This window comes from Schistocerca piceifrons, chromosome 1 (assembly GCF_021461385.2).
Source record: "Schistocerca piceifrons isolate TAMUIC-IGC-003096 chromosome 1, iqSchPice1.1, whole genome shotgun sequence".
Lineage (NCBI taxonomy): Eukaryota > Metazoa > Arthropoda > Insecta > Orthoptera > Acrididae > Schistocerca > Schistocerca piceifrons.
This window is the reverse complement of record NC_060138.1, coordinates 228,019,544-228,035,688: the sequence shown is the minus strand read 5'-3', so window position 1 is coordinate 228,035,688 and position 16,145 is coordinate 228,019,544. Positions and strand designations below refer to the sequence as shown.

The following is a 16,145-nucleotide window of genomic DNA, read 5'->3' as shown; positions in this document are numbered from 1 at the left end:
GCACAACGTAGCTTAGCCTGCACTCCGCGTGCGTTGCTGGTTGCCTTCACCAAATCAGCCAGCCGCCGAAAGGAGCCGAGGATGGCCTCAGAAGCCAAGCGGCAGGCGTCATTGGTGGTGACATGTGACACTACATGCAGCCGGTTGCACCCACTGCGCTCCACATGACGGATGAGACCTCCCGAAATACATACCGAATGTACATTGGAAATCTTTCCCGCCTCGCCTGCTATCTCCCTGAGGGGCTCCATCACCCACCTAACACTGGAGCCCTCAATGACTAGCATAGCCACCCTCTGTACTTGTCCGGACTGGGCAGGAAAATCGACCGCTAGCCCAACAGGAGAGGCATCCCGTGCTGGATCAGAGTTGTCATCAACACTGGGAAACACTCGTGCCTGTTGCTAAGACGCAGGGAGCCAGCGCACGGCTTGCGGTCTCTTCCGCCTTCCGCCCAGTGACACGCGAACCCACCACTGTCTGCCACCCACTCTGGAGTGAGGACGGACCGGTCAGATGTTGCGTATCGGAAGCCGCAGTGAATTCCGGACCACCAGGGGACTCCAGTGACACCAAATGTGTAGCAGGTCTGGTCACTGGCGCCCCGACGTCATCGCAACTTCAAACATTGGCTAGAAGCCTGTCGACGGTAGCCAACGCAACTTGCAGTTGTTTACGGAGAGCAGCCAACCCTCCTTGTGTCCGCTCACAACAAGCACAGTCCCTAGCCATGTCGTACTGCAGGACCTGACCATCATTTTGCAGGGCAATGCTCAAGCATGTATAGTGCAAGCTGTAACTAATTTCTTTGACTGATGGGGCTGCTAAGTGCTGTACCACCTACTGCACTCCCCTGATGTAAGCCCTCGTTAGTTGAACTCGATTTCTAAACTGAAGGAAACAGTTCACGGCATTCGCTTCAGAACTGCTACAAATTCGTCGGGCAATAGACCGCGCCGCTCCAACTGTCAACACAACTGGCACTGCTAAGAGTATCCTACGACTTCGACATCGCTGGCAACGGGTTATACGAGTATAAGCTGGTTACTACTTTGAAGGTCAGTAAAAATTTGAAATACGTTCCTATTTTGTACGAACTGTAAATAAATAGTTGCCACTATTAAAGTTCCAACATTCGTATACCAAAGGAAAATAAAGTAACACTAAAAGTTGGTGTGCAGATTTATCACTGAACTCTGAGACCGCAAGCTATTAAACAGAAGTAAATTTCTCTACACGGAAAAATTTACTCAAGGAAGCCGCCTTACACAATGATATTCACAAGATTACCGCAAAAACAAAAACTACGATTAATTTTCTAACCACTGGTCTACACAGTAAAATAAACAGTTGCAGTTCACTTCTTTACAGAAGCACGTGAACAAAAAACAGACTAAATTAATTTACAGTTTATCACGCAAGTGCTGCTGCTGCTATGCTGCGCGTCCTCTCGGCTCGGCGGCTGCCAACTTTCAAGCAGACACAGTTTATACATTATACGCTGTACCGATTTTCTGTGAAAACCGACTGCGTGAAAGAAAATTCTGTGGTGTGAAAACGTGCGGTTTCGTTTTCTTTCTCGTAGTCAGTTTCTTTCTCGTAGTCAGTAGAGGGAAGAATAATGTTGTATGTACATCTTATCGACTGACAATCAGAATACTACAGAATCATCCGAAACCTGGGAATCCTACCCGTTCACAGATAAAAATTATAAGAAATACTGTCATTAAAGCCACTATCCGTACAGATCCTCCAGCTGTAGAAGTCTCTCCTATACTGTTTATATTAATGATCCGAACTAGAATCTGTGTGTTTGTGTGTGTGTGTGTGTGTGTGTGTGTGTGAGAGAGAGAGAGAGAGAGAGAGAGAGAGAGAGAGAGAGGAAGAAAAGAGGGCAGAGGGAGGGAGGAGGAGAAAATGGACAACAAGAGACGCGGTAGGAGGAGACCGACAGAGGTAGAGGTGAGGAGATGATGCAGAGAGATTGGAGAGAAAGGGGGCAAAGAGAGGGGGGGACAGGATAAAAGATAGAGATAGGTGAGGGAAGGAGATTAGGACGTATACAATTCCCACACAAATTTAGAAATTGCGAAGCATTGCCTGGTTCGCTAGTAATAAATAACATCGACTACTGCGGAAAATACTTTTATGAAATTCGTAATAAAGAACCCGAATACTTGAGAAAGCAACAGGCGAAGTGAATAATAATTGGGAGGGAGGTGGACGCGAACTTCCTACTTTACCCTTCATAGTTCACTACGCTATCATCTGAGTTACACCTTCAATGCACTCTATATGGTGCAAGATGTCATGCGTTGTTGATATTTAACTGAGACAAATTGTAATAAAACGACATGCTTTTTATATAATCACTGTGTCGCAGCATTAAAACGTGTGGTTTCATAGAACGCAAATTTTAACACCCAAATCGTCAATTAAAGGGAGCCTTTCTACACCGATACTCAGTTATATGTCACGTTATCATAACAAATTGTAGCTAAAATTACTCGTTTTCGAGAGAGAGTAAATAAGCTGATTCCCTGAAACAGCTATCTGAAATCTGCTCATTCCTTGAAACAGCTTATTTTCATACCATGTAATCTATGATAAAGAACCCACCGAATACGCAGTTTAACTAAATACTATATAGCGGCTCCTCGTTTCTGCTTGTAAGGTAAAAACGATGACGCATCTCATTGAGCACGCTCCTCTCCACGAGGCAAAATTGTGACATGCCAGATTTTTCATGTCACGCTCCGCAGTGCAGTGGACTGTGGAATTCCACGCTGTGACGTCCAGACATATTCAACATTTTTCGCAGTTGAGAGAAAAAACACCTAGGGCTGACGCACGATGGGTAATTAACTAGCGAGCAATCTAGCTGCACCTGGGGTCCACTACCGGGAATTACAGGAACCGACAAATTAGAACTGGCACAGAGGTGAACTTTTTGTTTTCGTTGCGTAATTTAAAGTCGACCGGAAGTTTTACCATCGTTCATACAGCAAATATGAACTTGGCAATAGGTTGAACCCTTTTGCAACACTTCCTGCGTCTGTTGCAAGAAATGGAGAAAAGGTCTGGGTAAAACTACTTGCTAGTTGACACTTCACGCGTTAGAGTTGCTTTCCTCTAGTCAGAGCGCTCAAAGCCACAATCGAAATGTTCGCAATTGCCAAACTGTCGCAGCCATTGGTCAGTTCACCTCCAATTCCTTGTGCTTCTGGGCCCGATTCTTAGGCCAGACCCTTTAATTTCGCATTTTGTCAGGCATGATAACACATACACACAAAAAGATGCACCTCTCATATACGGCAACGAGCAAACACTACTGTATCGTTTCACACAAGACTCAGTTTGGCGTCACATATGCAGTTATTATCATCTCAGACAGCGGCCTACATCAGACAAGCTTTGGGCATGAAGCACAGCTTTTTGAAGGTAGTAAATCATCATTGGTTCTGGAAAGCTATAAACATATCATTATAATAGAGGGCGGTGGTGTAGCGTAGCGGTTGAGGCACATTGCTAACCTGGAGAAAGTCGCAGGTTCGAATCCCATCAACGTTTAGAAATTTTTTATTTCTTAATTTTATGAAAATGACACTTATTATTATTTTTATTTAATAGGCTGGTTTAAATATATATATATATATATATATATATATATATATATATATATATATATATATATATTTAATAAGCTGATCTAAATACATATTTTTTATTTCTAATAATCTTTGGTGCCATTGTCAATACTGTATTGGGTTCCTGAATTACTTTTATTCTCTCTGCCCATCATTCTTTTATCGTTTCGAATCTGCATGTTTTGTCTTTAACCTGTAACTAGGACTCTTCATCGGTTGGTAACATAGCAGCTTGTGTAGCCGGTGTGAGGATAGTATCAGGTAACTAATGAGAACGAGAAGTTACATTTTGCTTTTAGCGCTCAAATTGAATTTTTTTTCCGTCTTGGATCTGCTCGTAGAGATTGTGAACAATTCGGGCCTGATTAATAGTTCTGCGCAGATTGTTGGCCGACGTTTTCCAGATATACTGCACATCACGAGATTGTGATTAGATTAAGACGTGAGTTTAAATTCAGGGCTACAAAACGCGCCGCGTACCGCGGTGCAGTCATTGCTCACTTAACACCTGCTGTCAACAGAGTATCTCACAAGTAACAGCAGTTAAGAAGCAACCGGCTCTGTTTGTTTTTCCCCTGTAATGGACCCGACGTACCAACAATGTAGCGGCCAGTGACAAACATAAACTAACAAGTAATTTTAATCGGAGTGTAGCTTCCGTGGCACGATGTACTACTGTAAACAACATTTATTTAGCGTGAAATCTGTCATTCGTATCGAACAACTGAGACTGAGGGTTTGGGTCGGGCCTACGGATGTGTCAGAGCAGCTAAGTTTATTTGAGGCTCTGAAAACAATCATGCCCTAAAGCATGCTGTCGTCGATTTCGATATTGTAGCATGTTCCTGACATTTGTTTATTTTGTGATGTACCAGCGTTATGTGTTCAGAAATTCCTGTTACAAATTTCTAGGACTTGTAGAGGAGAGTAGTACATAATATCTGAAATGGAAATCCATGTTCGTAAACGTGCTGCTCCCGTTCTACAACGGTTTTAATTCAGATATTTAACTCATCCACGTCTGCTTGAGGAATTGAATTAGACGTGACACAGCACAATTATTAGGTAACACTTCAAATGGAAACATAGCGAAAAATATATGTATCACTTAGACACATTGTTTATTTTAACACTTAAACTTTACGTGTTTACTGTACTCCAATAGAAAAAAAAACCTAGCGCACTGATCGTACAGAACAGTACTAACGCGTTATAAGAGCGGCTCGATGTGACGACTAACATCGTTGTTACAGACATTGTACCTGCGAAACATGTACTGGTACACATGCTCTGTCCCATCTGTTGCCTGCACAATTTCTACGACGGTTGGAAATTTAATAGTGAGATCATTTGCTTACAGCTCGTACAAAAAAAGACACGTGTTTCAAACTTTTACTGACCTTCAAAATAGTCACCAGCATTATGTATGACCGTTTGGCAGCGATGTAGAAGTCACAGAATACTCTTAGCAGTGCCAGTTGTGTTGCAGTTCGAGAGGCGCGGTCTATTGCCCGACGAGTTTCTAGCAGTTCTGAAGCGAATTCCGTGAAATCAGTAACATTTTCCACTGTACGTGCTTGAGCATTGTCCTGCAAAATGATGGTCAGGTCCTGCAGAAAGTGTCATCACTTCTGTCTCTATGCAGTTAATTTTTGAAACACAACCTACGGCCAGCTTAGAGACAGAAATGATGACACTTTCTGCAGGACCTGACATATCATTTTGCAGGACAATGCTCAAGCACGTACAGTGCAAGCTGTTACTGATTTGTTTGACTGATGGGGCTGCTAAGTGCTATACCACCTACTGCACTCCCCTGACTTAATCCCTCGTGAGTTCAACTCGATTTCTAAACTGAATGAAACACTTGACGGCATTCGCTTCAGAACTGTTACAAATTAGTCGGCCAATAGACCGCGACACTCGAATTGTCAGCACAACTGACACTGATAAGAGAATCCTACGACTTCCACATCGCTGGCAACGGGTTATACACAATGCTGGTGACTACTTTGAAGGTCAGTAAAACTTTGAAACACGTGTCTATTTTGTACGAGATGTAAATAAATAGTTGCCACTATTGAAGTTCCAACCCTCGCATTACAGCGGCCAGAACTGGTGCCAGGAGATCTTCCTCTGTCTCTACACGAGTCGCGTACATTAAACCACCAAAGTAGTAGTCCATATACGTTAAATAGGACGATCATGGCGGCCACGTTGTTGGATCACCTCGGCCTAACCGTCCTTCTCCATATCGTGTGTTGAGATGTCTGCGAGCCGCACTTGAAAAGTGAGATGGTGCACTGAAACTGCATTTCCTGACGGACATTCAGTGTCACAACTTCCAAGAACGGGTCAGATACGTTTTGGAGGAAGGTCAAATATGCAAGACCAGTTAGCCTGAGTGGTAGCAGACGTAGACGCATTAACTCCTGAATTGAAATCGTCGTAGAACGGAAACAATACGTTTCCGGAAATGGTTTCCTGTTCTAACCATCATGTGCTCGTTCCCCTCTACATGTCCTAGATATTTGTAACGGGAATTTCCTAAGAAAATTCATGAAAAGTTCTCCGAGAGATTTCTGTTATATCCGCTTCCATGTAGCCCGAAATTGTTAACTAGCATGTCAACATAATTTACTGCCTTCGTCACGCATGCAGTAGTAGTAGTACGTAATCGAAGTTACAATGGCAGCTTTATCTCAACTTCAAGCCACAAAATGTGCTTAATGAAAATGATGGTAACGAAGATCATGAAGAGTTGGAGTAGATCATAAACGTGTGCATGGCGCACTTGGCATCTGCTCTTTATATTCTGGTTCTAGTTTCACATTAATCACAAATTTTGTAACTGTCGAAAGTACGCTTTTGTCACTAGCCTACATACGACAGTTTTGAGAATTAACATTCATAATAATAGCAATAATCCTAATAATAATTAATATTTCATAACATGAAGTGAATAGAGTATTTTCTTTTTATGGGAAATGTAGCATGTTGCCTTTCTCTGCCTCGTGATGACTGGGTGTTGTGTGGTGTCCTTAGGTTAGTCAGGTTTAAGTAGTTCTAAGTTCTAGGGGAGTGATGACCATAGATGTTAAGTCCCATAGTGCTCAGAGCCATTTAAACCATTTTTGTAGGATGTTACCACTGGGTTAGAAAACAAGTGAAACTTATCAGACCGGTACTTCGGCTACAAATCTATATTTCTCAGAACGTTATGTCTGTGCTTTGGATCCTTGCGGCGATCATTGCCTGATTTATCGTTGATGTGTGACACCAGGGGAAGTAGATACTTGTATGTCCCAATTGGAAATTCATTTTGGTCGGGAAGGGAATTTATTGGAGCAATTCGTGTCATTCACCTCACAGCCATGTAAAACCTCTGAAAAGCATAATCAGAGTTGGACAAAATTGTTTTGACAATCTTGTCCGCCTGCGAAAGGCAAATGTCTGGATTTGATTAGTAGCGTAACACCCAGTACAAATACCGGATGATCAGAAAGTCAGTATAAATTTGAAAACTTAATAACCTACGGAATAATGTAGATAGAGAGGTAAAAATTGACACACATGCTTGGAATGACATGGGGTTTTATTAGAAAAAAAAAACAAAATACTGCTAGACGCGCTGAAGATCTCTTGCGCGCGTCTTTTGGTGGTGATCGTGTGCTGAGCCGCCACTTTCGTATTGCTTGGCCTCCCAGGTCCCCATACCTCAGTCCGTGCGATTATTGGCATTGGGGTTACCTGAAGTCCCAAGTGTATCGTGATCGACCGACATCTCTAGGGATGCTGAAAAACAACATCCGACGCCAATTCCTCACCATAACTCCGGACATGCTTTACAGTGCTGTTCACAACATTATTCCTCGACTACAACTATTGTTGAGGAACGATGATGGACATATTGAGCATTTCCTGTAAAGAACTTCATCTTTGCTTTGTCTTACTTTGTTATGCTAATTATTGCTACTCTGATCAGATGAAGCGCTTCTGTCGGACATTTTTTTAACTTTTGCATTTTTTTGGTTTTAGTAACATCCGATGTCATTCCAAACATGTGCGTCAATTTGTACCTCTCTATCTACATTATTCCGTGATTTATTCAGTTTTCAAATTTATACTGACTTTTTGATCACCCGGTATATCAGTTTCACTGCTGCATACACTGTACATTCACTGAGGTGCGATTTTCCCTGATGAGACACGTGTGTTGCGCTTTTCTTTTTGCAGCGCACCGGCGCATGCGCACGGTGACCAACTACTTCCTGGTGAACCTGAGCGTGGCCGACCTGCTGATGGCGCTGCTCAACTGCGCCTTCAACTTCGCCTTCATGCTCAACTCGGACTGGCCGTTCGGCGGCGTCTACTGCTCGGCCAGCAACTTCGTGGCTAACGTCACGGTCGCCTCCAGCGCCTTCACGCTCGCCGCCATCTCTCTCGACAGGTTGGTGCTCAACAACTCGTCTCCCAGAAACACCAGTCCAAGCAGAAAAGAAAGCCATAAATGCTTGACACACACAGTGGTTACGGTTACTACAAGCCACACCACAAGTTGGGAAACGGGGCCAAATTTCTAGTAGTTTACTGTCGAGTTGAGATTTTCACACACAAATGTTTTATTTATATGTAAGAGAAACTAGCAGTACGGCCATAAACAGCCTTTTAAACACGCCGCTAACGGCAATCAAGTAATTTATAGCAATACAACACTTTAAAAATTTCTTTAAAAAACACACACACACAGAAGCTGGCAGTACGGCAATAACAGCCTTTCAAAACACGCCGCTAACGGCAATCAAGGAATGGAGGAATTTAAAAAGTTTTTAAACAAAAGTGTCCTGGAATATCATTAGAACATAACAGATATGACGGACCCATGTAAGGCGACCACAAATCGCCCACTCAGGGGTGCTCAGGCTAGGCAGAATACTGACCAATTTAAATAAGCCCGTAAACACAATTGCCACTCTCAGGCTGGTCACTGCACCGACTTTTACCCAGCGAAAACTTGTAATACGATGGCTTAACTTGATGACAGAATTAGAGCTAACCTCGTGCAAGGAAACATTATACCACACAGTCCTGAATGAGCGACCACATGATCAACCAACAAGAAGCATGAATTTACTCATAACACACGACAGAATATCGAAACAATTAAACTGCCAAAACTACACCTCCCATCGGGCAGTAACGAGAGGAGGAGGAAAGGTCACTGTCTTCAATTACACCGGTGCCGGGGACAGGAAACCCGATCGCCGGAGGCCACGAGGCAGAAGAGACACTGGTTACGCTAACTTATTACTTAATGATTAAACCTTCCACTAACTTAACTTGCAATTATGCTCGAACAGGCAGTACACGACCTCCGGATGGCAAGGATCCACACATCCGACCGCGCAAACGTCGCCAGTGTACCCAACACGCCACGGTCACGCGACAACACGCTCTGTCACCAGAGTTCACGTCTTCTCTGCAACTTTGACGGGTAGTGAGCACTCCTTCTAGTTAGGTGTCTCCTTTTTTTAACTCAAGTGTTGAAACGGAGGACTTAAAGAAGCTTGTTAACGTCCCACCGAGGGGAAATGAACAGCAACTGCTCGTGGGGCGATTCTCTATGCAACCAACCCGCGGGGAGCTCTTCCGTCAACTCCACCCGCTCGTTACACACAACCGACATGCATCACGTAGCGACTCGGTACAACCGACCACCCTGGTCGGCGCTGGCGAGCCACACTCCCTCCCGTGTCGACCAGACTCTCTGAATGCACCCCCTACTTCCACGCCTCCACACGAAGTTACCACCAGTCAAAGATTTCACCTCCTTCATAGCAGTTTCCCGGGCGCAAAAACGCAGATGTCGATAGCAGAGAGAAAAGACAACCAAGCAGCCACTTAATGACAGACAACATATCAAACAAACATGTCAGGGGAAGGAAAGGAAAACCAATGCAATCTAAACACAAGGTGTAACACGAGTCGATACACGGATCAATGCTCTAAAGCGGGGCTTCCCAACCTGTGGCCCGCGGATCCCCTAGGGGTCCGCCGGCTCTTTCTAGGGGGTCATCGGCCACCTTTCACCAAATCGTGTAAAATAATGAGTAAAATTATTGAAAAAAATGTGAAAATCAAATTCATCACTATTTTTTTCGTGTGAAAAACATGTGTACTTTTACTTCAGGTCGTATCCCCAAGTAGCCTTTGCGGTTCCTAAGTGAGAACGTATACACAGTTTAGTGCCGGAGAATGCGGCTTCTCTGATCGATTGTTTCGCAACAATACGGGGGTGGTCTGTGCCCCGGCTCACGGCGCTAGATGCGCTGAAACCTTTTACGCATTCGCGGAGCGAGCTTTGTCGACCAATCACAGCGCTCGCTGGCACGTATGCGGCCCCAGGCATCATTAAATGTTAAACTTGCTTTGTCAGTGCATTACCTGTTTCATAAGTCGATTTTTGACCAGTTTATTACTTCTAGCATGGATCGGTGGCTGAAGTCAGGATCATTGAAGAAGGGTGCAGTTTCTCCATCACCTTCACAACAAGGGAAGTTTCCAGTTGAAATGAATGATGAGGGAGGACGACCAAAGGAAGACTTTACATACATTTGAACATTTTTCTTCGGATTTCACGAAAACACACACACACACACACACACACACACACACACACACACAAATGTTACGAAATATGCATGCTCTTTACACAACAGTAGCCAAATAGTGGAAGTGAACAGACCATAAGTGGCAGCTTGTCACCAGCGAACAGTTTGGGCGTGACGTTGATTGCTCTTGGAGGAAGACATCTCCATCGTGTGAAATTTCAATTACCAAGTAATTTTAATCAGGCTATAGTGTTTTGAACAAAGGGAGTAAATGCACCAGTAAGTGTCTGGATACAGTGGGAATTCAAATTGGATCGTTAATTTCAAGTTGTTTTCATTCATCTCTAAACCAAAGACTATTGATACTTCTGGGGGGGGGTCCATTGGGAACATGGCACTTGCATTAAGAAGCTTTCAGTTCCCATGGGTTTCGCTCAGAAATTTAAAGTTACTGTGCTCTTGACTGAAGAGGTGTCCGCCATGAATTTTCGACTGAAGAAGGGGTCCGCCAGCTGAAAAGGTTGGGAAGCCCTGCTCTAATGTACAGGGTGTCAAGTTTCAGTTTCAAAACGCTATAGAAGGAGAACCACTGCTCAGAATGACGTCAAATTCGAACAACATGTCATTGATGCGTGGGGGAAACGTCTTCGGAAAAAAAATAACGAAAATTTTACCAATAGATGGTGCTGTAAGAGTCTGAAGGTAAATAGGGTCGGCTACAAATGACAGATGAATCGTAATACGACGGCTACGGTTTCAGCTTGTGAGGTAACGGGCGAATTGTGGCGGCCTGAAAATATTCTAAGTTGGCGTGGCTGCACGGGCTGCTCGGACAGCCGGGGCCAGGCAGCAACCACGTGGTGGCGAACGTTAGCCGGACGAGAGGGGTAGCCCCAGCGCGTGGTCCATCGAGCACGTGGCTGGGAATTGCTTGGTGACACTGTGCGCCGGGAGGGCCAAAGATGGCGGACTTTGTGAAACCTTAATGGCCGACATTTCACAGTTCGTACAGAAATTAATAGTAGCCAGATGAGTCACGATACCTCAAAAAGAAACATGTACAGTACTATTATTTGCACGACCATTCTGATAGTGTAATAAGATTTCCAATGCATTTATTGTTTTAAAGTTTAGTATCTGGCTGTAAATTATACAAGTAACACACAGCAACGAATTTCCAAAATCGAAACGGTTCATCCGATTTCGTCGATCTACATGTCTTTAGAAAGCTATCAGTGTAAATCTAAATTGGTATCAATTACAGGTATGTAATTTGAGTGTATACATGAGTTATTGGAGGTCAAAGTGGGGGATTAGTGTAGATCGCGTCAAGTCATAAGTACTCCACAGTTACGCGAAAAAACGGTAGCAGCATGCTTATAACTATATTCATCTATGTATCTTTTATATCCGATATATACTATTGATCAAGAAATTGGTTAAACATTCACTGTGTTTTAGAAAGCATAAAGACATTGGCTACTGGCCTACCTTTTGTTCTATTCCTTTGATATATGTTTATTTAATTTTTTTATGTATCTAATAATGTCTGTTAGAGCGTGTTTATGGTACAGCCGTAGGAATATTTATTTAATTTCAAGTTATTTAAATGTAAATCTAGTACTTCGAATGTGTTTCATTATATTTGTGTGGATGCGTTGGCTTGAAGACATGGCGCGAGCGCTCTAGCCAATGTCAGCGCTTGTTACTAAGAGAGACGTATGGGGTTTGGGGAGGAGCATGGTTTCCGGAGAGGACACGTGGCAGTTCGGATCAGTGCGGCGCGGGAGAGTACGGCAGAGGACATGGAAAGTGCTGGACGCGACGGCGCGGCGGACGCACAGGTCCAGAGAGAGACTTGGAGAGAGTGGAGCGGTTTGCGCGTGGTCGCGGCAGATAGAAATACTTTGGAGTGCCGACTTGTGCACTTGTGAGATCTCCGTGAGTTCTACAGTGAAGACGTAGTGTGCGTTTAGAAGAGAATATCTCGCGAGCTGTGTTGTTGTTCATATCTAATTACGTGTTGTAGGAATCTATTGTTTCCCTGTTATTCAACTTATATTTTATTTAATTGCTGGACCATCGACACCAATAAGTGTTTTGCAGAAATATACCGCATACTCAAAAGTACTTCTACTATCGTACTCATCATTTAGTCATTAAGATAGTACCTGCAGATTTTATTTAATTGCAATCTTTCATTTATAAATTTATATTTTACATTCATAATTCGCAATTGCCGGATGATAGAAACCTTCGACCATTCGATTCATGTGTGTATTCTTATCGTATACTGTAGACTGAGCAGTGTTTGGCCTCTAATGCAGCAATTACGGATCCCAGCCCCTAGACAACGAAACCAGCGAAAACTTTTAATATTGCAACGTTGAGTCGTAGGGTACGTTGTTGAGGGCCACACACACCACCACGTCATTTCATTTACTATTGTTTGAAAGCCCGCAAGCTGCACATCACACCATCTGTACTGTTCAGTGTGCATGACCGCACAAGTTCGGCAGTCAACAGTTCTGGTACTGTTAGTTAGGTATGCACATCCACATCGGCTAGGTCGTACCACAACGGATGGGAAAAATCGGCTTTTTAATTCTCCTGAGGACAAAAACTGCGTAATTGTCCTGAGGTCAAGAACCTCATAAAAAGCATAATGACATCGGTTTGTAATTGTCATGAGACTGACGTAAGATACGTTCAGTATGCTGCCCATCGTTTTCTGCCACAAATTGAAATCTAGGAACAGCAAGTTCCACAACAGATCAGGGTGTCTGGGGGATCACGTCCAGAATGCGATGCACAGGGCGTGCTTTCAGTTTAGATATGTTCGTAATTAGAGCACCGAACACGCCATCTTTCAGGTAGCCCCACAGCCAGAGATCATACAGATTAAGATAACGTGATCTGGAAGGCCGGGCTGTAGGGAAATGACCGCCGCCGTTTCAGTGGCTGTGCAGCGTGCGCAGGTGCACAGTCTTGCGTAAAGATGATCCTACTCACACATCCAAGTCATTGAATGGCTGGAATGACGTTGGCGCATAGGAGATTCTCATGGCGTTCACTGGTGACGGCACAGGCAACAGGACCCGCAGGACTCATCTCCACGAAGAGACACGGACCTACGATAAACTATTCCGTGAATCCGCACCGTACAGTCACCTATGCAGAATGAAGTCGTACCGGTTGATTTGAGTGCTGATTTTCCGTCGCCCGTAATATGCCGTTCTGCGCATAGACAAATCCCTAGAGATGGAAGTGGACTTCGTCTGTCCAGAGAACGTTCCACGGTCATTCATTGTCCACTTCCAAGCGAGCAAGAAATTCCACAGCGAACGTTTGCATTGCTGGCAGATCATCATGAAGCAGCTTCTGAACACGGGTCATTTTGTATGGACAGCAGTGGAGAATGTTTCGTAGGATTTTATGATTCGAACTCCCAGGCATGTCCAGCGCTCGGGCAATTCACGTGCACTGCATATCTCCACACCACCGCTCAACCCCTCCTGCAATGTTGTGGCCACATATTCGACAGACGTCGGACCAACCGATTTCCACCCTCTGCCACATTTCATTTGAAAATAACCTATCTTTTCGAATTTTTTAACCTTTTCAGCAGACCCTTAGCAGACATCGGAGCAATACCGCTTATCATACCCTTGAGTGTGCGCAAGTTCTGCTGGGCTACCGATTCACATTCACCGTTCCTATAAACTTTACCAGTAGTGCGCGATCCTTCGTGGGAAGATGGCAAATTGAGGAACAACCTCCCGTCACACGTCTTTTAGTGTACATACTCTGACGCTTACAGCACCGTCTATTGGTCAAATTTTCGTTTTTTTTATGTTCCAAAACGTTTCACCCTGCGTCGATAACATGCTGTTCAAACTTGACGTCATTCTGAATTGTGGTTCTCTTCCTACACCGTTTTGAAACTGGGGCTTTAATTGTGGACACCCTGTACATTCGGTGTCATAACTCTCAAGAGCCATTATATGTTTCCTTTTAATAAAGAAACTGCCTTTTTAATCCTTCTTCTCTGTGAGAACCTTGGTAAAACACAACGCGATTTTTTTTAAATTTGTGGCTTTTTAAGACTTCAGCCATTCAATTAACCTCTAACACATTCTAAGAAAACTATAATGAGCAAACTTTCTCTAAGCACATAAGAGATCTGAGCTCGAGCTCTCTCTCTCTCTCTCTCTCTCTCTCTCTCTCTCTCTCTCTCTCTCACACACACACACACACACACACACACACACACACACACACACAGGCACACACGCACACGCACACATACACATACATATACACATACACAGATTCTAGTTCTATGATAGGATACCCAAAGTTTGGATGTTTTAATTACAGCCACTAGAAGCGAAATATATACAAGATATTATAAAGTGCATGAAGCATTTGAAAAATGTCTGTATAGATAAATGGTCAAAAACAACGTAACAACTGATACAGTATATGAAATACACACTCCAAAAGATATTTTACAGTGCTTATAAATGTGATATGCGTCCACCCTTCGTCACACGGCGCACATCGACTCGGTAGTCCAATTCAGGCCACATCCAGCGTATTAGGAATGATAGTAAGAACTGGCTGCTGCAATGTGGTGTCGCAAATCTTCTCGCTTCTGTGGCAGGGGTGAAACATAAACGCTTTCCTCTATGTAACTCTAGAGGAAAAAATAGCAAGATGTCAAGTCCAGTGATCGGTGACCGGGGTGGTCACTCTAGCAGCGTCGTGACACTGGCGGCAATACGGCCTATCTAGTGATGCGGCGACGTTTCATTAGGGTAATCTCATCGATAACAATTGTGGAAATCTGGAGGGGCGCCATCTGTTAAAAACAGAAGACCGTGCTATCTGTTCGCTGTCTATTTGGATACGGCATAGCACTAGTTAACTTCCACTGACCCCCATATGCGTGTGTTGTGTCGGTTGACCTTCCCCAAGAGATGAAATGTGTGTGGTCCCGTGACTGCAGATTAATTTCCTCGTGGAGTTGTCATCTTGAAGATGACCTTGGATATAATTGTGAACTATAGACGGTGCAATTTGTCGTCATGACTTGTGGCTTGCTGGAGCTGGAATTTATACGACTCTTTTTCGCTTATGGAAGACTTTGCACACTCTTGGCTGAGGGATGTTCGGTTCTGCAGTAGTTGGGATGTCAGAGTTTGTGGCACAACTTCACAAGTGCTGGGAGAGGGAAGTTGTTGCATCCCGCTTCTATGTTCAGGCGATCGAGCAGTGAGGACTTACCAGGTGGGCGTCCAAGGCTGACGTTAAATGGCAGAAGGGAAATTACATCAAGTAAAGAGAATATATTTCAAAGTACGGGATACATGGGGTGCGGCTAGGATAGGAAGTTACCTGGTGTAGGACAGTCTAGAACGTCGAGCAACTAAAGAAATTGGCCAACGGGAAGGGAAGCGGTTCATGTGAAGGTCTGTTGGTTGTCGGTCTTGGGGCGCAGAGCTACTGGCTCTGTCTCCCAAGAAAAACCTCGAGGTCTGAATCACAAGATAGAGAAGCAACTGCATTCTGCTCTGGAGAACACTCCATAGTGCCGGCCAGAGTGACCGAGCGGTTCTAGGCGCTACAGTCTGGAGCCGCGCGACCGCTACGGGTCGCAGGTTCGAATCCTGCCTCGGGCATGGATGTGTGTGATGTCCTTAGGTTAGTTAGGTTCAAGTAGTTCTACGTTCTAGGGGACTGATGACCTCAGCAGTTAAGTCCCATAGTGCTCAGAGCCATTTGAACCATTTGAACCAACACTCCATAGCCTGCACACGTCACCTGTCTTCCTCACACGATATTAGCTAAATCGAGGGCGTGAATTTGCGAGCAAACTTCAACA

At 44.2% G+C, this 16,145-nt stretch overlaps 1 protein-coding gene across 1 annotated transcript in view; it reads left to right on the top strand.

The window, feature by feature from the left end:
* Window positions 1-2,853: 2,853 nt before the first annotated feature.
* LOC124802966 (tachykinin-like peptides receptor 86C) overlaps window positions 2,854-16,145 on the top strand; it is a 177,979-nt gene continuing 164,687 nt past the window's right edge. Inside the window, exons 1-2 of the mRNA XM_047264094.1 lie at window positions 2,854-2,857; window positions 7,884-8,097. Of these exons, the coding sequence (XP_047120050.1) occupies window positions 2,854-2,857; window positions 7,884-8,097 (218 nt within the window). The remainder of the gene's footprint in view (window positions 2,858-7,883; window positions 8,098-16,145) is intronic.